General features: G+C 53.4%; 11 protein-coding genes across 11 annotated transcripts; 6 read left to right on the top strand and 5 right to left on the bottom strand.

The window, feature by feature from the left end:
• Positions 1-55: 55 nt before the first annotated feature.
• PSV08DRAFT_223904 (ankyrin repeat-containing domain protein) lies at positions 56-3,058 on the bottom strand. The gene is made up of 3 exons (XM_066092183.1): positions 2,311-3,058; positions 1,989-2,258; positions 56-1,670 (listed from the first exon to the last, which is right to left on the bottom strand). Exons 1-3 carry the CDS (start codon positions 3,047-3,049, stop codon positions 172-174), a joined length of 2,508 nt encoding a protein of 835 aa, XP_065949151.1. The 5' UTR covers positions 3,050-3,058; the 3' UTR covers positions 56-171.
• A 489-nt stretch (positions 3,059-3,547) lies between these two features.
• PSV08DRAFT_223908 (heterokaryon incompatibility protein Het-C-domain-containing protein) lies at positions 3,548-6,438 on the top strand. Its single transcript, XM_014226908.1, has 5 exons — positions 3,548-3,808; positions 3,862-3,900; positions 4,038-4,155; positions 4,202-4,209; positions 4,262-6,438. The coding sequence occupies exons 1-5, from the start codon at positions 3,605-3,607 to the stop codon at positions 6,266-6,268; spliced, it is 2,376 nt and encodes a 791-aa protein (XP_014082383.1). The 5' UTR covers positions 3,548-3,604; the 3' UTR covers positions 6,269-6,438.
• PSV08DRAFT_300814 (chaperonin 10-like protein) lies at positions 6,415-7,513 on the bottom strand. The gene is made up of 3 exons (XM_014226907.1): positions 7,388-7,513; positions 7,008-7,291; positions 6,415-6,910 (listed from the first exon to the last, which is right to left on the bottom strand). The coding sequence occupies exons 1-3, from the start codon at positions 7,388-7,390 to the stop codon at positions 6,886-6,888; spliced, it is 312 nt and encodes a 103-aa protein (XP_014082382.1). The 5' UTR covers positions 7,391-7,513; the 3' UTR covers positions 6,415-6,885.
• Positions 7,514-7,861: 348 nt separating this feature from the next.
• On the top strand, positions 7,862-9,901 carry PSV08DRAFT_409970 (PP-loop family-domain-containing protein; the record flags this gene model as incomplete). Its single annotated transcript, XM_014226906.1, has 3 exons — positions 7,862-7,892; positions 7,942-8,112; positions 8,160-9,901. 3 exons carry the CDS (start codon positions 7,862-7,864, stop codon positions 9,899-9,901), a joined length of 1,944 nt encoding a protein of 647 aa, XP_014082381.1.
• Positions 9,902-11,789: 1,888 nt separating this feature from the next.
• PSV08DRAFT_247683 (uncharacterized protein) lies at positions 11,790-12,275 on the bottom strand (the record flags this gene model as incomplete). The annotated part of the gene is made up of 1 exon (XM_014226905.2): positions 11,790-12,275. One exon carries the CDS (start codon positions 12,273-12,275, stop codon positions 11,790-11,792), a length of 486 nt encoding a protein of 161 aa, XP_014082380.2.
• An 846-nt stretch (positions 12,276-13,121) lies between these two features.
• Positions 13,122-15,917, top strand: PSV08DRAFT_362516 (Pleckstrin homology domain-containing protein). Its single transcript, XM_014226904.2, has 5 exons — positions 13,122-13,575; positions 13,631-13,829; positions 13,888-14,089; positions 14,184-14,507; positions 14,559-15,917. The coding sequence occupies exons 1-5, from the start codon at positions 13,307-13,309 to the stop codon at positions 15,428-15,430; spliced, it is 1,866 nt and encodes a 621-aa protein (XP_014082379.2). The 5' UTR covers positions 13,122-13,306; the 3' UTR covers positions 15,431-15,917.
• Positions 15,918-16,205: 288 nt separating this feature from the next.
• On the top strand, positions 16,206-17,591 carry PSV08DRAFT_43653 (uncharacterized protein). Its single transcript, XM_066093962.1, has 3 exons — positions 16,206-16,451; positions 16,546-17,298; positions 17,398-17,591. Exons 1-3 carry the CDS (start codon positions 16,449-16,451, stop codon positions 17,524-17,526), a joined length of 885 nt encoding a protein of 294 aa, XP_065949152.1. The 5' UTR covers positions 16,206-16,448; the 3' UTR covers positions 17,527-17,591.
• A 36-nt stretch (positions 17,592-17,627) lies between these two features.
• On the bottom strand, positions 17,628-19,978 carry PSV08DRAFT_203183 (uncharacterized protein). The gene is made up of 2 exons (XM_014226903.2): positions 19,845-19,978; positions 17,628-19,789 (listed from the first exon to the last, which is right to left on the bottom strand). Exon 2 carries the CDS (start codon positions 19,706-19,708, stop codon positions 17,702-17,704), a length of 2,007 nt encoding a protein of 668 aa, XP_014082378.1. The 5' UTR covers positions 19,709-19,789; positions 19,845-19,978; the 3' UTR covers positions 17,628-17,701.
• Positions 19,979-21,321: 1,343 nt separating this feature from the next.
• Positions 21,322-22,338, top strand: PSV08DRAFT_362518 (uncharacterized protein). Its single transcript, XM_014226902.2, has 3 exons — positions 21,322-21,476; positions 21,544-22,053; positions 22,111-22,338. Exons 1-3 carry the CDS (start codon positions 21,401-21,403, stop codon positions 22,254-22,256), a joined length of 732 nt encoding a protein of 243 aa, XP_014082377.1. The 5' UTR covers positions 21,322-21,400; the 3' UTR covers positions 22,257-22,338.
• PSV08DRAFT_391003 (uncharacterized protein) lies at positions 22,332-23,251 on the bottom strand (the record flags this gene model as incomplete). Its single annotated transcript, XM_014226901.2, has 1 exon — positions 22,332-23,251. Exon 1 carries the CDS (start codon positions 23,193-23,195, stop codon positions 22,332-22,334), a length of 864 nt encoding a protein of 287 aa, XP_014082376.1. The 5' UTR covers positions 23,196-23,251.
• Positions 23,252-23,371: 120 nt separating this feature from the next.
• On the top strand, positions 23,372-24,434 carry PSV08DRAFT_300858 (uncharacterized protein). The gene is made up of 2 exons (XM_014226900.2): positions 23,372-23,794; positions 23,850-24,434. The coding sequence occupies exons 1-2, from the start codon at positions 23,393-23,395 to the stop codon at positions 24,195-24,197; spliced, it is 750 nt and encodes a 249-aa protein (XP_014082375.1). The 5' UTR covers positions 23,372-23,392; the 3' UTR covers positions 24,198-24,434.
• The last annotated feature ends 6 nt before the right edge of the window (positions 24,435-24,440 follow it).

Below are 24,440 nucleotides of genomic sequence, written 5' to 3' on the forward strand. Positions count from 1 at the left end.
TCAGACCATCACATGTGATATGGCTCTACAATTCCATAGCAACTCACATACTTTGTCAGAGAATCGTCAAGAATTTCAATTTCATAATACATTCTACCCGAATCACTATTTCATTCTGAAACACGAAGAAGAACCATACATATATACATAGCAAACTACCACCATATCCCTCTAATCTTCCAACTCGCTTGCCCTCCTCTCCTCCATCTTCACGTCCTCGATCAAAAAATCATCCTCCCTCCTAACCCACCTGTCGTATCCCCCCATGCTCTCCATCCTCTCTCTTGCACTCAGCCCATCGTCCCCCGTCCTGGCCTCCAAATCCGCTCCATTCCTCACCAGCACCCCAAACGCATTAACCCAGCACCTCTCGATCGCCCTGTGCACAGGCGTCCACCCGTTTGGCTCGGCATGATTGACATTGGCGCCGTGTTCGAGTAGCAAGCTGGCGATGTGGGGGTTGGACGCGTAGGACAAGGGGGTTTTACCGTATTTGTCTGTGCAGTTTGGGGAGGCGTTTTTGGCGCGGAGGAGGAGCTCGGTGGCGGGGACGTTGTGGTGGAGGGAGGCGAGGTGGAGGGGGTGGCGGAGGTGCGAGTCGCGCGGGGTGATGTCGATGTCTGGGTGGCGGAGCAGGATGAGGGCTGGGTCGCCGTGGCGTTTGTCGCGGGGTCCCATGTGGTGCGGGCGCTGGAGGGCGAGCTGGAGGGGGGTGTTGCCGGTTAGGGGGTTGGGGTCGTTGATGTGACCGCCGTGGGAGAGGAGGGCGGGGACGATGGTAGGGGAGGGCGCATTGCATGCGATTGCCAGGGGGCTCCGGCCTTTGGCGTCGTGGACGTTGATCTCGTTGATTGAGTCTGGGGCGGCGAGGATTCGGTCTGCAACGCGGTGCATGCTGGCGATGGCTGCTAAGTGTAGTGCTGTTACCTTTATGCGGTCTGAACAGTGACCGGTGGGTGCTGCGCCGCGGTCGAGCAGGTACAGTGCTGCTTCTTCGTGATTTTCTCCCACTGCTATCATAAGAGGCGTATTTCCTCGGTTTGTTTTGGCTTCAATGTCCAGTTTGCCTTTTCCTTCAAAGTCAAGGTTGAGGAGGTACTCGAGTGTTGCTACACGACCGTTGGCAGCAGCGATATGCAGTGCTGAAAAGCCATCAGTGTTGACAGCAAATGCATCAGCGCCTCGCGAGACCAGAAACTGAAGTAGCCCTGGCCCCGATCTACAAGCCATGAGAAAAGGTGTCTGACCGTAGTTGTCCTTGGCATTAATATCAGCACCTTTCTGCAGAAGCTTGTCTATCAGCCCAGGCTCATTGAACGCAGCATGCATGAGCGTACAACCGTCGTCGGAACGGTCCCCGTTGACGTCCGATATCGAATCCAGCATTCGAAATGCTAGTTCCTTGGCCAATCCATTTTCCCGACGCTCAAATCTGTGCAGTACGTAGGCGAATACAGTAGAGCCTACCTCTTCGCCTTCCATGAGCCTACACTTGCCTGTCGCAAGCATCATATCGACGATCGAAGTGTCCTTTTTCGGATCTTCAGACAACTGACCTACAGCCTGGTGTAGCGGTGTGAGCATTTCGGTCTCAGCATTCTTTGAGGGCAGAGCCGGATCAGCACCGGAATCGAGAAGGATACGTAAAAGGTCTTTGTGGTGACGGTATACTGCAACATGGAGTGGCGTATCCCCGTCGAAGACAGTCGTATTTGGATCAACACCCAGTCTGAGCAGCTCAACTACTATACCAAGTTCTCCGTCATATAGTGCAAACTGCAACAGGTTGAGCGTTGCCATTGGTTTGACAAGCTCTCCGCCTTGGTTGAGCATCCATTCTATCCAGTCCCATTTCTCCAGCTGGGCATCATGGGTGTTGATATGCGGGAACATTAGTGAGACAGTTTTTATCAGAGGTCTCATTCCAGCAACGGATTTTGTTGTGGCGATTTGGAGCGCTACACTGTCCTTTGGGTAGTCTGGCCCACCGATCGCCTCGAGCAATATCTTCGCAGTGTTGAGACGGCCTCTCTGCAGAGTGGCATCGATTAGAGTCACCTCGTCATTCAAGGTAACGGAAAGATCTGCTCCGTGTCGTATCAATGTCTTGAGTACTTTGTCGTATCCTAAGATTGCTGCCCACACAGCCGGGGTAGACTTTCTCGGTTCAGTGCTCAGCGCGTTGACGTCTGCACCCTTTTCAATCAACAACTCTACCATCTCCAAATGACCCGAGTTGCTGGCAATCGATAGAGCGGCTAGTGATGTCAGAAAGGTCTAGCAGTATTTCAGAACAGTTTCTAGACCTACTCAGGTTGTCTTCATCTCGATCTTCAAGTCTGCTGCCCTCTTCTATCAAGTGTCTCGCAGTCTCTACATGTCCACAGCTCGCAGCCCACACCAACGCAGTGCCGCCATTCCCACTGCGTGCATGGAGATCTGCACCCTTTGCAAGAAGTAATTTGACAACCGTCGTGTGTCCGTTTTCTGCGGCAAGAACAAGAGCAGTTTTCCCCCTTTTGCATCTCCCGTCAACATCCAATCCCTTGTCGATAAGGAAATCAACAGCATGAACCATGCCATTAACAGCCGCCCAATGCAAGGCGGTCATGTTGGCAGGCCCTGTAGTAGCCTGTACATCAGCGCCATGGTCAAGTAGCAGTTGAATGAGGCGAGGCGCATCTTCTGATGCCTTGACTGCGTGGAATATTGGAGGTCCGCTAAGGACTGGACTGTCCACATCGATGCCCCTTTCCAGTAGGAGCTGTACAGTGTCAGCGTGGCGCTTGGAAATGGCAATAACCAGTGGTGAGGCTCCATCGTCTCTTTGGCGTTCAACATCCACACCAGTGTCTAGCATAGCCTTCACTGTCTCGATATCCCCGCGTGCGACAGCATCATAGAATCTGTCGTAGTCCAGGAATAATTGGCGCAACGATTTAGGCGTAGGGGGCCGTCGTTCTGACTCGGCTTCAGCTCCTATGGTAGGCGGTGCTGAAGATTGATGTCCCAATTGAGGCACTTCACTTTCTTGTCGATTATGCTCCATGCTGGCTGTACAAGAGAAAGTCAGGATGCGACACGTCGGCGTCGCATGGAAGAGAAGTTATTCCCGCCGACATATTCGCTAGGCAGCAACGTCGCCAACAACAGGTAACATTGGAGTACCAGCAAGCTGCACTCAGCTGAAGATTACTTGTCGGCCACTGTTGCTGGGCGTAAGCGCTGGTTACTTCAGCTGAAAAGCTGCCCCTCATGCTCGCGGCCCCCCTTCACTGCATCATCTGCACAGTAAGTGGGGCAGTTGTGGCGCAATCAACCCAACAGTGCGTCGGGCAGCAAAGCCTCGCCAGATGTGGGTACACGAAACTGGGATTGTTTGTATAATATCCATTCACACTGTGTTGAGCAACCTGCGCGCCAGTTTTTTGTTCTTTTTGGAATCACAAGGTGGGTCGTCGTGACTTGTGGCGTCATCCAGCACCGCCTTATCCGTGTGACGGCGTGGCGCATAAGTGGTCAGCACTTTCCAACCATCACTCGACTTATCTACACGTTCTTCTTCCTCTTACACCTACCTTTTCCCTTTGTCATTTCAGCAAAAATGGGTGTCTCATCCAAATACTTGCTGCTCGTCGCCCTTGCGATCCTGGTCCTGCTGCCAACCAGCGTCGATGCCTTTGGCGCTGGCAATATCGCTTCTATTTCCAAAATTGAGGGAAAAAACTGGCGCCATGGTGATATCGAGGATATGCTTGCGACAGTCGCTTGCTTGAAGGGACATAAGTGGAAGAGCCAAATGATCAAGGTCGGAGCAACCCCGCATGCCATATCCACTGCAGATACTGACATTTGGCTCAGCGTGTGTACTTTGGTAACTGGTTACGCGATTACTCGCAGGTAAGCTGGCAAGGCCACGAAAAAAGTACATGGACGTGCTAACTCCTTCAGGCTGTTGATGTTGGCACATTGGCCAAAGTCCAGGTGCGCCCAAAAATCATAGTTGTAATACATGACAGCATGTTGACGGCCATTAGGGAGAAACTATTCGTGTTCTGGTCTGGGTTCTGTCTTTCATGTCATTCGGTTATGCGACCGGAGAATTTGAGGTCACAGCCGAGAGATTAGGCGTCTACAGACCCGAAGAACATATCGGTAAGCGAAGCCAGCCTTGTCACGAAGATACTTGCTAACGAGACAGACAATCCCGTAAGCCTTACAAGACACAAACAGGTTCTTATTGATTCTAATACTGTCACAGAAAGACTATGCTGATAACGAGGATGCTCGCAAATATGACCCCCGTCTTCGTGGCCCGGTATCAGAAATTGAGCTTGAGGTTGATCCTGAGACGGGAATGAAAAATTACATTGCCAATGAGCGCGGTAACTGGGCGACATCTTCGGGATACGTAAAATATTCATTTGCACGAGCCATTCATTTTGGTCGTTTGTACACGCACGGTTCAGAAGGCCAGCGAGGACGAGACGAGGACCTGGCAGAAGCACTTCGTTGTCTTGGCCAGGGACTACACTGCCTGGAAGATTACGGCGCCCACACAAACTACACGGAGCTGGTATTGCGGGAACTTGGATACACTAACGTATTCCCCCATACTGGTGTACAAACCGCCATCAATCTCAACGGAAAGCACACCTACCCGCTTGTCACAGGCACTTTTGGTGGTGTTGATTTCTTCCACTCTGTTCTGGGAGAAGCGAACGATCACATCACCCAGACTGAGATCGACGAGGTCAACACTGCCCTTGTGGACGCAGTTTCTTCCAATGGCAAGAGATCTGGGGGCCCTGGAGGATCTGACCCATGTGGTGGCTTGATTGATGCTCTAAACATGGTCCCAGGCACTGGCGACCTTGTCAACCAGGCAAGGAGTCTGCAGGCCTCATCAGACGCACAAGCTGCAGAGAATTCCCGCTCCGGATTTGGCGACTACAGCTCCTCCAGAGCCGGACCTGACCAGTTTGATGCCCCGCCCGGCTCTGTTGGTGGACCGCCAGGACCAGACATCCCAGGAACGAACACAGATCCTGCAACTATCATTCCCAAGATCTACCCTATCCTGGTCTTTAGGGATAATGTTGTTCGCAGTATCTCCAATATCATCTCCAAGATCCCTGGCCTCGAGAAATTGATCGAGACCATCACCGAGCGCGTCACTATCTTCGTGTTGTCGCTGCTTGCACCTTTCATCCTCCCAATCATTAAGACGGCATCGGGCCAGCTGAAGAGCGGTTCCTCGGCCGTCATTGACTCGGCAGCCAAACACCAGTTTGAAGTCTGGAATGATCCCACCTCGACCAACCCCACGCACAGCATGCTGTCCAAGGACCATTTCTCAAACGTTCTCAACCCGCCTGCCGGTCAGGTCGCCGTAGCGATTCTTCAGTACGTCGCTCCCCGCGTCATCTACGCATGGGACCACCCAGACGTTCCCGTCGATCAAGTCTTGAACGACGTAGTCCGCGTGTTCCACCACCCTGCTCTTCGGGACCCTCACTGTGAGGTCCACAACAACATGTTCGAGGTAGTCAAGAACTGGGCGCACAACTACCACGGCAAGGACCTGAACGACGTTCTCTCCTCGGAATCGGTAAAAGCAGGTCACAACCACAGCGGTTCTCACGATCACTCCCATGGCCACTCCCACGGCGCAGCAGGCATAGCCAGCTTCCAAGGCCACAGCAGCGGCAGTTCGAGCAAACCATCTGACAACTCCGGCAACCTCTTCGGCTCTATAGGTGGCATGGTTCCCGGTCCCCTCGGCGGCTTGCTCAGCAGCCTAGGCGGCAGTAGTACTGGCCAATCACGTGAATTCGGCGCCGAAGGCCCTACCTCTCCTACCGGATCCGCCTACCGTCCCCCTCCCTCGCCCCAACCTTCTCCCCAATGGGCCAACTTCCACCCTTACCAATCCTCGTACGCAGGTGAAGCGTATCAGCCCCCCGCCGAGTACAGCAACGTAGCTCCAGCAGGCGGCTACGGATGGTCCCACGGCCAGTACTCGGGAGGTCAGGGCCAGGAGCCGAGTTATGCGGTGCCGACGAGTTATCAACAGGGCTATGAGAATTATGGGCCTGAGTCGGGATATCAGGGCCAGCCGCCGGTTCCTCACCACCACCACCAGCCGCCGCCTCAGGGTGGTTATGGTGGGTATGGTCATGGCGGGGCGTATAATTCGTATGATCAGGGTCAGTCGGGAGGTGGTGGGAGGCAATGGGGCGGTGGTGGTGCCAATTCGGCTTGGTAGGTAGGCGTCTTTGTATCGATACCCAAGGAGTTGTAGTACAAGCCCAGGCGGGAGGTATTGGTGTATGTGTGTCTATGACATAGTTTCCATTTGGGTGAAGGTCGAATTTGACTCACCTCACCCAAATGCATATCATGAGTAATGATGAATACGTACTTTTTTGATTGCAATTTTTGCCTATCCAACGGAACTCAATATTCACAATTCGTTTCTTACGCAACACATACGTTTCTTGGGTTTGCAATTAGAGCAGAGATTTCTTATTTCATTTCGTTCGTTCGTTTCGTGTCTCCCATTCAACCATTTTGAACCGTCATCTTGTTAAATACATGCATTGAAGAATTAGCTTTCCAGACACCAAAAATGTATGGTTTTTTTTTGGCCCAAGCCCAATTATACATATATGACTAAGACGGGCCGCGGCAATCATGCTAGTCACAATGTGTGAGTTTTTCTTTCTTTTTTTTTTCGTGGGATCCAAACCGGAAAGCGGGGCGGGTGGCTGAGGAAGGTCTAAATCTGGTTTGGGAGAGAAGGGGGGGTATTGATACAAAAAAGTTATACAAGTGGGATTCATACGAAGCCACTCGCTATGCTACACAAGAGTCTCCCTCCATTTACTCGTTGATCTTGGCCAGCAGTCTAAAAAAAGTTACGAGTTAGCTTTGCATTCCCTCATCTTTCCCTTGATATATGGCCACAGCCACATCGTACAAAGGAGCGAAAAAAAAAAACTTACTCATGGTCCCTGAACAGGCTCAATTCCTCCTCGCCAACCTTGATGGGGCTGCCGCCGAATTGTGGGATCAAGACCTTGTCGCCGGGTTGCACGCTGGGGGTGACGCGCTTTCCGTCCTTGTCAAAGGCGCCGGGGCCGACGGCAATGACTTTTGCTTCGTTGAGGTCCTTGACGGCTGTCTCCGGGAGGAAGATGCCAGTTGCGGTCTTGGCTTCGGGCTTGATGCGCTGCACGAGGATGCGGTCGAGGAGGGGCGCAATGCTGCGGATAGACTTGATGGTGGACTGTGGAGAAAGCAAGGACAATTGTTAGCAAACAAAAAAAAAACCGCTTTCTTGTCGTGGTGGTGCGGGCAGGTGGTATAGGCGGCCGGGACTTACCATTTTGGCAGGTGAGAAGGAAGGTGAGTGGAAATTGGGTATCACGGGAAGCTGGGACGGCGGGTTTGTAGCGGGGAGAAGGAGGAATTGAGGTTGTTGGGATGTTTGTAGAGGTTGGAGGATGTTGTGCTTTGCCTTTCCAGAAAATTCCATGTCCGTGCACACCGTAGTAGTACTACCTCGGAATCAGCTGCGGAACACATCCATCTCGCGCATTACCAGAATTAGTAATTCTTTCTTGTGCCTTTGCACGCTACGTTATTTTGTTTGTCTGCCGGCTGTTGCGACGAACGTGGGTACTTGGTGCCTATATGTGGAGAAGCAATGCCCTCGGATTGAGGAATTGTTCCTCTATTGCGTCAGTCAATTATGGAGTGAGGACGTTGCGACGGTACAGCTCTGTGAAGAGCTTGCCAGTTACAAGAGATGAGTTCAGGCAGGCTCTGGACTGGAATTCCTTGCACAGTGCGCAGGATGTTTGGTCAAACAGACAGGCTTTGGGTGGGTATTGTGGGAAGTAGTTCACGATATGCCTGGCTGACCAGCTGATACAGGCATTGCCATAAGCGGTGGCGTGGATTCAATGGCATTAGCTACTCTGTACAAAGACTTTCAAGAAGAAGACCCAGAATTACCAAAAGCCCATGGCTTCATCGTAGATCACAAAGTGCGCCCAGAGAGCACAGAAGAAGCGAGCTGGGTAGCAGAGCAATTGCGGTCCAAGCGTAGGCACACATCATTCCTCTACTCTGCAAGTACTAACCTAGCCAAGTTGGTATCGATTCCACTGTAATCCCCCTCACATGGCCTACAGACTTCGATCCCCATGATGACAAGCGGTTTGAGACGGAAGCACGCATACTGCGTTACCAGGCGCTAGGTCGAGCATGCAGAGACATGAAAATTAACCGCCTGATGGTGGCGCATCATGCTGATGACCAAGCCGAGACAGTCATGATGAGAATGGCAAATAACAGGCTCCGGTCAGGACTCCAGGCTATGCAGCGCATAGAGTGGATACCCGAATGTGAGGGTATTTACGGGGTGTACCATAGCGGCAATCCGCTGAAACCCCGTCCTAGTCTGAACATTCCATTTCCCATTGAACAGGGAGGCATAAAGATTCTACGCCCACTTCTTGATTTCGAAAAGACTCGGCTCATTGCGACGTGCGAAGAGAAGGGCATTGCTTGGGCAGAAGACAAGACGAATCAGATACAGACGTTGACGTCTCGCAATGCTATACGTCATATCTACAAAAACCACAAGCTTCCAGAGGCACTCAGTGTCAAGTCGTTGGTTGACGTTTCGTTGCATATGCAAGAGCGTGTAAAAAAACACAAAGATCTTGCAAAGGAGCTCTTTGAGAAATGCTTAATCAAACTCGACATTCAAACAGGCTGTCTGATTGTCCGGTTTCCACCTTTCTCCAACCTCCTTCCGCGCCCAATTGAGACGACTGCCGACAAGATCGAGGCAAGGAACACGGCATATGGGCTCCTGGAACGAATCGCCGAACTGGTAACGCCACGAGCCAAGGCGCCTCTCGGCCAGCTTGCAGCAACTATACATCGCATTTACCCAGAGCTTGAGGTGTTGGAGGATGATGATGTGAGTCACTGGGAAGGCGTTCGTAAGAAGAACTACTGTGTCTTTAGTGTATGGTGGCGGTTCTGGGACCAGCCTACTCCGTTTCCTGAGCATCAAGAAAAGGGTATTGACCTGTCGTTGCCGCATCCGCGAGAATGGCTCCTCACACGGCAGCCTCTTGACATAAACGAGAAGAAAGATGCTGCAAATTATCTCGTGTACCCCCCGTCTCCAAACTCGCGCCCCTCTCGGAGCGAGCCATTCCGCCTCTTTGACAGCCGTTACTGGATCCGGCTCCACAATCTCCTTCCCAAGGACAAGATGATTCTTCGGATTTTTAACAAGACCGATGCTCACCACTTACCCACGTACCAGCAGAATCGAGCCGACATGCTGGATGCAACCTGTGCGCGCCCGTATCGCTTCATCTTGGCAGCCTTGGACTTGCTCCGGCCATCTGACGTGCGCTATACCCTGCCGGCCGTGTTCCGACAGGACCACGAGACTGGGGCGGAGACACTGGTGGGGTTCCCGACGCTAGATGTACGGATAGATGGGTTTGGGTCGCCAGAAGGCGTGTGTGAGTGGAGTGTGAGATATAAGAAAATTGAGCTTGGTTCTCGAACGGCAGGAGAGATTGTGGTGCCTGGAAGCACGAGAAAAGATATCGTTATCGAGGATAAGAGACAGGTGGTGGTTCAACAAGGTGCGGAGAAGGCGCGGTTGCGCAAACAGAAGCAGCGTGAAGAGGGTCGGCTACAACGCGCTCGGGAAGCGAGTCGTGGCGATGATACTTCGATGGGTGGGAGGCGTGTGGTGGGGCATGTTGATGGACGAGGCAGACGGGGTAATGGGATGGAAGAGCGAGCTGCTGAAACGGATGCAGTGCAGGTTGAGGGGAGAGATGACGATAGGAAAGAGTGAGTTGGGGGGGCTGCCATTTAGGCATGAGATTTGAGGAGGGAAGATTATTGCTATCCTCTTCTTTGTACTAGGTGAAGACGATGTGTCTGGTTCTTCTCTTCCTGTGACTTTGCCCCATATTTGTCCTCTTTATTGTTGGTGGTTCGTATGTAGCATAGCAAGTGGAATAGAACGAGCATCTGCACAAGGCGTTGTATTCACGAATGACTACGGTTGATGTGGTGTGTCAATGGCGGAAGGAGCAAACAAGCAACACGACCAAAAAAGTAAGAGTCCGTACAAATCCGTTGTAGTGTGAGCGTTTCACAAACTACATGCTACGGTGTTGATTTGTCAAGCCTACTGCAGAAAAAGGAAAAGAATATCGAGTATTCACCAAGCATTATCACATTGCGATGTTGGCTCGAGGTGGCTGGAAATGGGCACACATGTGTATGTACATACAATCACATGTAGCAGGTGGCCTGTTTTTTTCCGTTGAAGAAGAAAGGGGGATAAGCACAGCGCTACGCCATAGTTCACTATTGGCTTCGTAGCGAGCCTCATGGGATCGAGTGCTAGCCTAGGGTGCGCACGTACGCATTAGCAGCCAAAAGGCTAGAGTGGGTAAGTAGCGTTCGTTAGTCAGGGACGCATCGGCTCCACCGTCGTGCAAGTCAACATTTTGGCATGCGGCTCTTTTGCTCGCCCCTGCGGCACCATTGCGACGGAGCCGCACGTACACCAGCCTAAGCAAGTGGCTACCGTGGCTTTATTGACGTTTTCCAAAGGATTGGGACGGCGCGAGTTTGTGTAGCGGTGCTAGAGACGTGATTGCGAGGCTGGTGTGTTGGTGGTGATTATGTGTGGGGAGAGGAGGGCCAAAAGGAAGGAAAGAGGGAAATGCAGGGTGTGGGGAATGCTGAAACGTCCATGTCTAGCTTCCGCGGCAATACGTGATGTGCAGTGAAAAAAAGCAAAAAAGGAGAGGAGGAGCGCCCGTTACGAACGAGACAAGAGGGTACGTCGTTGCCACGGGCTATATACGTGGTTCGCAGCTCGTAGCCAGGGAATGACATGTCCATGCATATCATGGGCAGGGGCGGGCGGCGGCATCAGTCAAAGTAAGCAAGTATTAGCCTTTGAGCCAAAAGAGGGTGGGGTGTGAACACAAGAGCCTCTGTGGATGGATGCACAGGCCTGCAGGATACACCCGTTGCATCTTGTCGCCAAAGTTTTCTTGCGCGTCAGACATTGATTGCCCATTTTTCCTAGCTGTGGCGGTGAAGGGAGGGGGGTAATGAGGGTTAGGGGAGGGAGCCAGTCACGTTGGCAGGAAATAACAGGGTGGGTGGGTGCGTCGGTCAATGTCGACGACGTCGCGGCACTATAGAGAGATTATTGGCTTCTGGAAGATCTGCCATTGTGGAGTGGGAGTGGCTGGCTCTGTGCGTGCGTGCCGCGGATACGGGATGAATATGTAAGTAGCAAGCGGCAGCGGAGCACACAGCAAAGAGGCACACACACACACAGTGAGGAGAGGCTGGGGTGTGAAAAGTCAGCCGCAAGATGAAAGGAGGCGACGTGCAGATCAACCTGAACGGGCGGGCTGGCATGCATGCACTATGGACAGCTTCCGCAGCGCGTCCCATGTAGGGCGGGCATTTGATTTGAGTAATAGATGGGATATGGTTTTGGCACTTGCCAGGCAAATGTCCGATTGGGGATGCTCAGGCTGGAAGATGGTGTTTGCACTGTGAGTTTCCGTTTGGCCTCCCCCTTTGACGTGAGGGGGGTGGATGGGTTGCAACAAGCCGGGCAGTGGCCCTAGTTCACATGGGCCAGGTGTTTTGGGCTGATCAGAGGGAGGGGGTGGTGGGTAGGGGAGACCTGTGTTTGTGGGTAAGAGTCAGACGAGATTTTTGCAGCAATTTTCCCACTCCACCCGCTCCTGTGCGGGGACCTGAATCAGGGCAAATCTCAAGTACGATGGGCAAATTTGGCGGCTTTGGGGCGTTGGAGGGCCAATGGTGGCGTGCCGTTTGCCGGTGCGTGGGTTGACTTGACTTGACGTATCCATGTGCATGCCAGTGTCAGAGGGGGGCTGGTGTGGGAGGTCAAGATGAGATCGCGGCGGCATGAGGTGAGTAGCCTCGTCCTGTTCGGCTGCATTTGCCAGGTGTCGAGAGCAGCCAATTTGATGGCCAGCATGTGGATGGGCTTTTTGTAAACGGGGATCAGCGCTTGGGCCGAGAGCGAGAGCGGCAGACTGGCGATTCGTTGTGCATGCAGGGCCGCTAGAAGTGCCTAGCCGTGGATGTGCTGTGTACACATGTAAGACGGGCCTTGGCAATGGCGCGTCAAGGTTCGACTCGAGTTGTGCAGACCTGGCCATGGCGGTGGTGGTGGTGGTGGTTGGTGATGGTAGTCATGCCATGGTGTTGCACGTGGTGTACGTAGTAGTATGTAAGCATGTACGCACCTTGACATGTACATGTGTGTGTGTGTCTACATAGTAACCGTACACACATACACCAAGCACACAGATGCGCATGTATGTACCATGTATCTCGTCGATACATTCACATGTATGTATCCATGTACATCCAGCATCCATCCATCTACACGGAAATGCCGGCCTTGGGGGGGCGGCCACTCTGATGCCATGATATCACGGCTGCAGGCTAACGCATGTCTCGTGAGCCATGCAAAAAGGGCGTCTGGTCAACGGCGGTTGGCTCATGGCTTCAAACCAGCTGGTGGATGAGGGGCAGCGCGATCATGCGACCTGCCTACGCCCATGTTGTTTGGCTACCTGGCTACCCAACCTTATCCGATACGTGACCACCCTCCCACCCTTTGCCCAACACTTGCCATGCCCCTCGCCATCGCGCAACCTGCCGCCCGTGTCTGCCCTGCCGCCGCCGCTGCCAACTGCCACCGCTGCCTCGAAGCCTGTCCACCCGTCTGCCTCGCCCACCGCCCGCGCCAAAAAAGACAATGTCGGCGTGCACAGTAGTGTTTCAGGGCGTGAGCATTGCATAACATGGCAAAGGCTGCTATTCGGACAGGCTAGTTGCAGGCGGGTCCGCCTAGTGGACGTGCTGCCGCGAAGACCAATTTCGTTGCTGCCCCCCCTGCACCATGACCCCTACCTAGCAACACCGCCCTTCACATTAAAGTTCTCCCACCCCATCACTGCTCGACGTTTTTCCTATCCTTCTTCCCTCCCTACACCGCTGTTCGCTCCCCTGCCTCAAGAGGTTCGAACTTGCTTGTCTGCCGCTGCACCTTGCGAGCCTGGAACTTTCCCTTTCTGTACTCCCTTTGTAATACACAAACTCCATCCCCAAGCCCCTCTTCTTCGCCCAGATACCCCTTCACCCACACTTTTTTCTTCGTCCCCCAATACCCCCACTCGCAACCATGTCTGCCCCCGTCGAAGCACCAAAGACCGTCGACCAGCCAGAGGTTGCCGCCACCACTGAGGCCGCCCCCGCCCCCGTCCTGGCCCCCGACAACACTGTCGCCCCTGTCGAAGAGCCCAAGACTGAGGAGGCACCCAAGGACGAGCCCGTTGCCGCCGCCGAGGAGACCAAGGCCGACGAGGCTGTCAAGGAGGAGCCAAAGGAAGACAAGGTTGTCGAGCCCATCTACAGCGGTGCTCTCGGCTACAAGGCGCCTGGCCTGAAGAAGTGAGTGTGCTCGTGTGCATCGTCTGTCGACAAATTGTACTGACCACAACCACAGCGCCTTCCGCTTTGCTAAGAAGTTCTTCTGGTTCGGCGAGGAGCCCGTCGCCGCTGAGAGCCTGGGCGAGTACCTCCGTGGCGAGAAGCCTGAGGTTGCCCACCCTACCGTTGCTTGGTCCAGCCAGACTGGAAAGGGTCTCCTTTTCTTCGTCAAGCACGCCGACAAGAAGGACCAGCCCGCTGGTGTCCTGAACTTGGTACGCTTCCGCCTTGAACGAACTCGCCCATGCAACCCCCCCACTAACACGTGAACAGGCCTACGCGACCGACCTCGCCAAGGACGGTGCTCTTGCTTTCGCATTCAAGCTCTCCGGTCACAAGCACGCCTTTGAGGCTTCGACCACCGCTGAGCGTGACGGATGGTTCGTCGCTGTTGAGAAGGCTATCACCGAGGCCAAGGCCTCCAAGGACACCATCGAGTCCAGCGAGGGTTACAAGGAGGCAAAGGAGAAGATTGGTACGTAAATGAGTCGTGCCTTGCATCCTTCGTGATGTGAGGCCGCTAGTGGGCGATCTAGCCGTTCGACCTGCAGAACACTAACAACGCGCAGGCAAGCCCACCGCGCTAGCGGGCGCTACCGCCGCACCCAAGAAGAGCATGGACGTTGCTCCCAAGCTCGCTGAGGGCGAGGCTTCTGAGCCCGCCGCCGCCCCAGCTCGCACTGGATCTTCCTCCAGCTCATCTTCTGATGATGCCAAGGCAAAGAAGGCTAAGAGCAAGTCTCGCTCTGTTTCTCGTGGCAAGCGCACCAGCCTCCTCGGCGGACTCCTCGGAAAGAAGGACAAGGAGCCCAAGACTGAGAGCGAGGCCGTCAAGGAGGAGCCGGAGTCCAAGGCTGAGGAGCCCGCTGCCACTGCTCCTCACCTCGATGAGAGTACGTTGGATTGAACACCATCACATGTGATTTTTGACTAACAATGCCTAGTCCCCACTACTGCTCCCGTCGACGCCAACGATGTTGTCAAGCCCACCGAGACCACTGCTGAGCCTGCTGCCCCCGTAGCGGCTGTTCCCACCGAGGAGGCTCCCAAGGCCGAGGAGCCCGCCGCCACCGCTGCCCCTGAGAAGCCCAAGCCCACCAAGCGTGCTTCCATCTTCGGCACCTTTGTCGAGAAGCTCAAGTCGCCCACCACTGAGAAGAGGGAGGCCGAGGCTGGTCTTGCTGCCACTCCTGTCAAGGAGAACGAGACCGTCGCTGAGCCCGCAAAGCCTGTCGAGGAGACCGCTCCCGTTGCTGCTCCCTCTGCCAACGAGGCTGCCGCTGCCGAGCTGAACAAGGACGAGGCCAAGCCCGTCGTTGCCACCAGCACCCCATCCAAGGAGAAGGAGCACTTCAGCTTCGGTAAGCTCTTTGGCAACAAGGACCGCGCCAAGTCGCCCGCCGCTCAGGAGAAGCTCCCTGAGCCAAAGGCTGATGCCGCTCCTCAAATTGAGGATGCTTCAGCTCCCGCCCCTACCGAGGCTGAGGCCACCCCAGCCACCACTGAGGCTAAGCCAGAGACCACTGAGGAGCCCAAGCAGGACAAGAGGAAGTCCTTCTTCGGCAACCTTGGCCGTTCGCTGAGCAAGGCCACTGGCAACAAGAGCCAGGCCAACAAGGAGAAGAAGGAGGCTGCTGCCGCCGCCCCCGCCCCCGTTGTCGAGGAGGAGACCGCCCCTGCTGCCGTTCCCGTCGCTGAGGAGAAGAAGGAGGAGGAGGCTGCCGCTCCCGTTGCTCCCGTTGCTGAAGTCCCCGCTGAGAACAGTGTGGGCGATGCTTCGAAAAGCGCCAACCCGACTGTCGCTACAACTGCGTAAGGTCTGGTGGGAAGATGTCAGCCTCTGCAACGACAGCCACGACGGAATGACGGAAAAGCAAAGACACCGTAAATCCCTTGTTTGACCGTACGGCCAACCCGATACCCATCCAAATGTGCTTTGTGTCTTTTACTAGATTCAAGGCGTAGCATTTGGACCAAACTTTCCTTGACTCTGTTCAACGTTTCCTTGCATCTGGACCAACTCCTCGTCACTCTTTCCGCGTGGATCACCATCTGTGTGGCATTGACATGTAGGAGGCGTCCATTTTTGGCTGTTCTTTGCTTCATGCCCACTGCTTGTTTAGACTGATACCACTGCACCTGTTTCTCTCCTTTTTGATACCATTGGCTATTTTGGTCGCAACTTGTTTTATCGCGCAATACCCCGGATACCCTCTGCGTACCGCCTTGTTAGGTGTACACAAGCGGCCACTAGGGCACACATCGACGTAATAATCTCTAATACACTGTCGTTTGCTCTGAAATGCTTGATTTTTTTTTTACTGTGATGCTTGGCCTAGTGACGAAATGGTGGTAATGGGGCGGTACATGCCGGCAGGCTGTGCAGTGACGGATGACTGCGTACGTCGATCGACAGTGCATCAAGAGTCTGAGTGCAGACTGTCCGTGTACACGAGACCAATTTGACCGGCCTGGGCCGTCCCTTGGGCATGCATATACGGCAAGCCTTCGATAGCCCGGTCCAAGGTTGGAGTCACGGGGCAAAAGGGTACAAGGACCGTGGCATTGTCCAGCCGTGGTCCAAAGGATTGCGTCCATCGATCGATATTTCCATGCGGCCCCCGATACAGGAGTAGCCTCGCCACAGCCCCGGCCCTTCCAACTTTCCTACTCTCTCCATCCGAGAGCCAATATGCGCATGCAACTGTTGCAAGCACATCTGTACACGCCAATCATATCGCTAGAACGATATCTCCCAACTTTCTGCTAGATGACCCGAATGATTGCCTGTTCAGGCAAAGATTGAGGGGTAGCAACGGGCAGCTAATTTCAATATGGTACGAAAACCTTCCCCAGTCGCCTGGCGAGTCGCGCAAAAATACCGAGCAGGAATATCAATTCTAATACGAGAGTGTTTTTCCGTGTATCTAGGGCTGTTGCGCATCTCGTCAGACCGACGAAGCACCAGTTGCCGCGCGAGCGCATTCGTCGTCGTCGCGCCACAACATCACTGCACCCTCGACACAACGCAGTCCGTCCACTTCGCCGCGCGCATCGCATATCTCACACGGCAACCATGCGCTCCCTTCTTCTTCCTCTCCGCCTCCAGTGCAAGCCATCGAGCGCCCCAACACCCCGCTGAAACCCATTCAGCCCTTCCAGCGCTCCCGTCTTCCCAACACCCTCGCTGCCGCTGCCGCAACTACGAAACCCAGCTCTCGCGTTAAACCGCTGACGGACCCCACGGCGCTCAAGTGGACGCGCGCGCGCCTGGAGAAAGAGCGCCAGGACTGGTGGGATACGCAAGTCACGGGATCACCAGAGATATGGGGCGCTATTCGTCTGGCGGCGCAGCACCTGCAGGCTGGTGAGCTACAAGAGGCGCAAACGATGCTCGATGTGACGGGTTGCACGTGTCCGACGGGATTAGTTTGGCGCGGGGTTTTTGATGCGACCGGCGTGCAGTACAAGGTTCCCGAGTGGGTGGTTGTCGAGCCGGAGGGAATAGTTGAGGAGGATGAAGCTGAGGAGGGAGCGGGTGTTGAGGTCGAGGAAGAAGACGAGAGCGACGAGGAAGTGGATGTGAGGGTAAGGATGAGCCATGATTCCAAGGATGTGATCGTTCGGGTGCATAAGAAGGAGAGCGTTGCAAGGGTTGTTGAGAAGGTAAAGGATGCGGCCAAGGTATGTCTTCTTTTACCTTTGCATTTGCACACGGTGCCATTTACCTCTCGGCTTTACACAAGACTTTGTGTCTTTCGATCAAACTAACTGAATCCGTAGCTCGACCCTTTTGTCAGAATCCGGCTCGCATATGGCGGGCGCGTATATCACGAGCACGAGAGCCTAGAGTCGCATCCCCATTGGAACTTTGATAACCAGTTTGTTGTATCCAGCTTTGTGTTTCTCTAAATCCACGGTAATGTAGGTGGGGAAGGGTGTATGTACTTGTGAGTAATTCCAGTGACGGAGACCTAATTTATAATGTTTGTCTCGACTTAATCTGAGATGGATCTAACATGAAGATGGAACTGAGATTTCTTATTCCCAAACAGTACAACAAAACGCTAGACTAACATAACCCTCATCAACTATAACTTCCCGCTGCCCAACTCCCCCGACTCTCCCTCGGATCCCGTCCCTCCCACGAAATCGTAACCTGATTCGGGTTCCCCTCCTTACCCTCAATATAATCATACTTGATCCGCCTCCACCTCAACGCCCGATGATCCTTAATCTCCTCCCCGCTCATATTCAATCCACTCTCCCCGATCTTCATGACGACGGGCCGCAACAACATGGCCATGCTAAAATAACTATCATCCCTCACAATTGTGCGATTGGCAAACAGCACAAGCAAGCACAGGGCCAGCAACTGAATGAAGCAGATGCCTCCTAGGATACCGAGAACGTACGGCCAATCGACATCCAACTGCTGGCCCTGCGACGGCACCACCGTCTGCTTGGTAAGATTATACTTGACGCCATGGTCGTCAAACGCGGCGACGGCGCCGATTGTAAACCGCATGAGCATATCCTCGACGTCCTTGGCCTCGACATTGCGCGCCGGCGACCACTTGGACCCCTGACTATACGACCGCGACTGGCGATCCATCCACGAGTTCCAGGGGATCCCCGTCCAGCCTATTGCGCCGGCGGCGATACGCGCAAAGGCGTCGTTGCCGTAGACGGCAGCGCGGTCCTCGGCGGAATACGTGGTGATGTCTTTGTCGGCGTGGGCCTGGTGTATATCCAGGAGAGTGCTATTGCAGAGGAAGAAGGACGTTGCGTTTACTTTGTCGCCTTTGTCCTGGAGGACGGTGAAGTTGGTGCAGCGGGGGCCGCACGAGGCCGGGACGGAGGCGGTCCAGGTTATGGAGCCGCTGGCGGCTTCGGTGAGGTAGTACTGCGAGTAGGTTTCTTCGCTGGGGCGGCGCGCGTTAACGTACATGCCTTCGTCGCCGGCGTCGACGACGGTGCCGTTGCCGACTTCGAGTTGCTCGCACATGGCGTGGGCGGAGACGTTGCGGGAGCTGCTGAGGTAGTTGGTGTAGGGGTGCGCGGGGTCGCGGTTGAAGAAGCGGTAGTGGTACATGCCGTCTGCTTCGTAGATGGGGGTGCCGGGGAGGCCTGAAAGGTCGTATTGGATATCGCTGAGGTGGAAGACGGGGTAGGCCATTGCTTCTGTACCAAATGTCCATGCGGCTTCGAGGGAGGTCTCGTTGGCGAGGCTGTTGATGCCGTCTTCGCGGGGGCTCTCGTCGACGTGCCAGACGTTTAGGTTGGCGACACTGACGTTGCCGGCGACAAAGAGGGGGGTGTTGGAGTTATCCATGGGCCAGAACAGACTGAGCAGCGCGACGAGGATCTGGGAGCCGATGTTGATGGAGAGCCATACGAGACATGCGAGCCACATCCACTTTGTGCCGTCGTCGCGTACGTCCTTGAACCATCGAAATCGACGAAGCCACTTCTTGCCGCGGAGCCCAGGCATTGAGATGACCATGAGCTTGGCGACACTGGCGAGCGAGCCAAAGTGGAGGATGAGGTCGAACACCTCGAGGCTGACGTACCGCCGAGCGAGGAACGACCATCGGAAGAAGGAGGCGTAGTGCTTGAGCGAAGCCAACAGGTTGAGACCTAGACAGAGAGAAAGGCCAATGGTGAGCGAGTTGAAGACTCGAACATCGTTCTTGGACAGCACGACGGGATTGATGAAGCCCTCCCAACCTCGGAGGGTAAGACACATTGCTGCGCTGAAGAAGAATGTTATCAAGAGCCGCCCAGCGCCGTTCCTCAAAAGGTCCCTTCGTGCTTCATTGTGATCAAAGCGCTTCGCATGGTGGTGGTTATGACGCACTTTCTTGTGTTGTAGTCCGCCCTCCACGTCCAATGCTGGAGTGCTTATTTTGGCATATGCACCGTTTTTAGTCTCTATCATCTCTGGAGAAGTGACCGTGGGTGGCGAGTAGAGTGAGCTATCGATTTGTTGCATGGCAACATTTCCACTGTCGTAACTCGTTGAGTCAGTGGACGCTATCAGCGGCACATCATCGTCATGTGCGCTGCTGATTGCGCGACTGCGCTCCATCATGTCCTTCAACGAACCGATAGGTTGGGGATTTCGAGTTTCGAGTCTGACAGTGGACAGTAAAATCTATATAGATTTGCAGTCCTAACATGTGTTAGAAGAAGCACAGAGGAACATAATCTCAGCGTATAGGGCTGACCAAAGGCTGTATACAAGTCTGATATCGATGGTCAACTGGATTGAGTTGTATGCATGAGGCTTGTATATGCGTGCATCGAGCAGAGAAATACAAAACGCAGTGTTGTTGAAGAGGGTTGCCCCGGACTATCGTAGAGGGTCTGATTGAGGAGCAGATCAACGATTGCGGTGAAGATAGTTCTTAAACAAAATACGCCGTCCTTATCGACTATTCGTTGTGTACCACTAGCCATCGCGTTCGGGTGCTGGGGTCGGAATTGGGGGCTGAAAGATTGGGTGGGTGGCCTGAGGAGGCGCACCCACAAGGCTCTCTCGCGTTCAACCTAAATAGGCTGAAGAGTGCGTAGACTCTGACTGGAGAGCAAGCGTAAAGTTACCATGGTACGCGCAAGCACATGATAGGTAGACGGAACGTTTTGTCTATGCAGCTCTTGTCTCCGCAAGACTACACAATCAGCAGTACTATCACAAATACAGTCCCTGTACCCCGCCACCAGGTATCACAGAATTGCACTCCCATCACAATCTCAAATGCTGTGAAGCATATACCAGAAGTAGAAGGCCGTGCAAACAGGGGCGTTATTGTTAGATGATGCAATTTGGTGGCCGCGAGACGATTCGACAAGGTGGATCTTGCCGTCGTGCATTTGTACTGGCGCAGCCACGTTGAGGAATCGTGTGGGGGCGGAAATAATCACTACACGCTTGACGCGACAACAGGAAATCCCATGGTTGCGAGGAGGGTTTTCTGAAGCTTGAGTCTGATACAGTTGGTAACACATGGAGGTGTGTCAGGAAAACATTGGGGTCCGCATAATGATTGTGAGTTATGGTGGGAGGAAAGAGTATGAACGGTGTTGCCAGATGTGGGAGGTGGGAATCATGAATCTGGCATCTGTGTGCGTGTAAGCATCACACAGGCGTGGGATAGAGGCATGGGAACATTGATTGTAGCGCATTGTCTCTGTTTCAGAGCAGTTTTGAAATGGTGGACGTAGTTGATTATGCAGGAAACTTGAAGGATAGTAGGCTGGCATTAGACGATGTTACTAAAGTGGGTCCGCAACCCCAACGCGAACCGCACGTTTTCAGGTGCCTAAAAATCCTGCGGGATAACTCAAAACTATTAAGCATTCGCTAAATGATTTGGCACTATCTCATATCCGATACATGGTGGTTGATCCGGAGATATTCCGTACTACATGTCGTCCGTGGCCGGATTGATCATCACTATCCCATATCCGATACATGGTGGTTGATCCGGAGATATTCCATACTACATGTCAGTGAAAAAAACAAAGCAATGCTATCGTCCGTGGCCGGATTGATCATCACTATCCCATATCCGATACATGGTGGTTGATCCGGAGATATTCCGTACTACATGTCGTCCGTGGCCGGATTGATCATCACTTCCCCACATATGTACTACAGGATGACAAATATAATACGGAGACCAGGCGTGTAGTCTAGTGCCTGACACCAATGAAAAAGACAACCGATTGACATTTCAACTCCTCTTCCAATTCCATCATTCATCATCGACCCTCAGCAACCATGTCCTCACCAAAAGTCACCCTCTTCGACCTCCCTAGCAAACAAGGCACAGCATGGTCTCTGAACCCTTGGAAAAGTACGTCCCTTTACCTCTCTAAATGCGAAATAAAACCCCAAAAATGCTAAACAATCCTCCCTCATAGCCCGCATGATCCTCAATTACAAATCCATCCCCTACAAAACTGAATGGGTCGAATATCCTGACCTCGCCCCCAAATTCAAATCCCTAGGCATCCCGCCCAACCCAAAGGACGCCCCAGGTTACTTCACCGACTACAGTAGCCCAGCAATCCAATATGAAGACGGCACATACCAAATGGACTCGTGGCCCATTGCGCATTTCCTCGAGAAGCAGTATCCGAATCCCCCCCTTCACCTCGATGAGCCGATTGTAGTCAAGATCCGAGATATCATGAAGGATTTGATGACACCGCTGGTTCCCTTAGTGCTGACACAGGTACCTGATGTGCTGTTGAATGAGCCCAGTGCAAAGTATTTCTCGGAGACAAGGGAGAAGAAATTTGGGAAGCCGCTGCATCAGATGCGGGCGGAGGCTGATGTGGAAAAGTGCTGGGCTGCGGCTGCTGTGCCGGCGAAGGAGATGGGGGATTTGCTGAGGGAGAAGGAGGGGCCGTTTTTTCTGGGGGAGACGGGTGAGTTATATACAACTTGGTGGGAGAGAATTGGAGGAGGCTAACGTGGTGGTGTAGTGTCGTATGCGGATTTCATTTTTGTGACTTTGTTGCAGATGTTCAATCGGATTGATCAGAGTGTGTTTGAGAGGTATTTGGCGCTTGATGAGACGTTTCCTAAGGTTTTTGAGGCATGCAAACAGTGGATGGACAAGCAGGATTAGTTTTGGGATTGTGAAAATGAACAAGGACAATAAGGTTAGAAGAGTACGATGTGGTTTATCTATAAATCTATCATTTCATATATGCTCCCCACGTACGAACAACGGTGTATTTGTCCTTTCCAAGATGTATACAATGTTGCATACCTTTGGCCTGTACGTCACAGAGCCGTCTTTCTCGTCGACCTGTGCTTGAGATTCTACATCGTCGATTTCGCGCCGTTCGATCAAGCGCCACAAGTCAGCAGGATGCGGGAACATCATACCTTTAGGAACCACATCTGACGCAGCATCAAGGACATCAAAGCGGTCTTGCGAGTATGACAAGGCTATCCAGCGGGCCCCGGGTTTTGTCACGAGTGCCAAATTGACTGCCATAACAGCCAATGGGTGTATGGGTTCCTGGGATGCAGACGAACTCAACTGCATAGGATCATGGGAACGGCTTGCTATGGGATATGGCACTGGTACAACGATATCGTCGCAGCAAGCAATGGCGTCGGATGTCGACTTGTCGACTACAACAGAATACGAAGCACGTGAGCATGCACGCAGCAAAGACTTGTAGTCAAGGAGATCGACAACATCCCAACGCATACAAGGTGCATGAGTACCCTGGTTATTGCCTTTGTGCTGGCTCTGATACTGGTATATTTCTTCTTCGCGGGCCTTGCCAATCTGTATGGCCACGTCGGAGTAGTCCAAGTTGTGGATCTGGCCCGGGCGGTCTACGTGGGAACGCAAATGCAAAGAGAGCAATGATGTCCCACAGCCTATGTGCAGAATCTCGGGTTTACCCGCATGGCTGGAATCCAGAGCATCGACAAGGTAGGGATCCAGGGCATTGGGCTCCTCTAGCCAATCAAAGGGATCCATGTTGGATGTGAAGCGCTCGTCCCAGTAGGCTTGGGATCCAAACGAGGGTGGGGGATTGGAAGGCATTGATAACAACCTGGAAGAAATTGGGGTCCGAATTATGTGTATTGCGTGGGTAGTATGTCAAATATGTCATGTGCAAAGATGAAGCAAGAAAGAAGAGAAGAAGTACAAAGATGGGCCGGCCCGAGCTTTCTCCGCGCATCTGAAGATCTTTGGGATTCCCACGACCATGTGAACTCACCCACACACCCACACAACCCATGGCTACCCTCGAATCGATACCACGCTTCCTCCTCCCGAGGGGGCCTCTCCTCCTGCGAGTGCAGCCTCGCGCATTCACTCAACTTCCCGCTCCAGCCACCTACCGCCGCCATGCCTCGTCCATCTCACCAAAAGGCCTCTCCGAAGAGTTTCGAAGACGGCGAGAGGCACAGCAGGCCAGAGGCACACCCGTGATACCCCAGCCCGATAAATACCGCCCGCCCTCGCACAGCAAACGCGCGCCCAACCGCCAATTGGAGAACAGAGTCTATGGGGCGCCTTTGTCCGAAGAAGATCGCAAGCGCATGGCAACCAAAAAGTACCCCAACATGATGAGTCCCGAGGGCACCTTTTCGCACTGGTTTCTGCACAACCGCGCAATTCATCTGTGGATCACAATGGTGCGTTTTGTGTTGTACCAATCTCTATACATCCCCCACTAACCCCACTTTGCAGGGCATTCTCGTTTCCCTCGCGATAGCAGCATGGTACATGGATTTTATCTCCAAGACTAGTTTCGGCCATTTGCTTCCTACGCGCAAGGACTTTATGCGCCACCCTATCGAGTCGTCTTCCCGCTTTATCGAAGTTTACAAGATGCACATGGAGCACACGTCGCAGATGTATCAGCAGCAGCGGCTGAAGAAGGCGGAGGAGATCGAGAAGAGGAAGCAGTATAGGCTTGAGAGGCAGAGGGAGGCAGAGGAGAAGGGCGAGGAGTATGTCGAGGACCCGAGGTATTATGTGGGTGAGGATGGTATTCGCAGGAGGAGGGTCAAGAGGTGGTTTGGTATCTGGGAATGAGTGCGGGGTTTGCCATGTTTCCGGGCATGGTGAGACTCGGTATCAAAGTGAAAGATGTTGAGGGAGCACTGCGCCGCGGCAGTGGGTGGTGTTGGGCAGTCATAGCGGAAGATGGGAATGAGTGGGGAAATCAAATCACAGACTGCGTCGAGCAGTTCTGTTTCAAGAAATGTACGTTACGACATGTAAGATATAAACCATTAAGCCTGTGCAGCAAACCATACCTGCACCTCTCCATCAAAA

This window comes from Bipolaris maydis, assembly GCF_028858645.1.
Source record: "Bipolaris maydis strain C4 unplaced genomic scaffold PSV08scaffold_7, whole genome shotgun sequence".
Lineage (NCBI taxonomy): Eukaryota > Fungi > Ascomycota > Dothideomycetes > Pleosporales > Pleosporaceae > Bipolaris > Bipolaris maydis.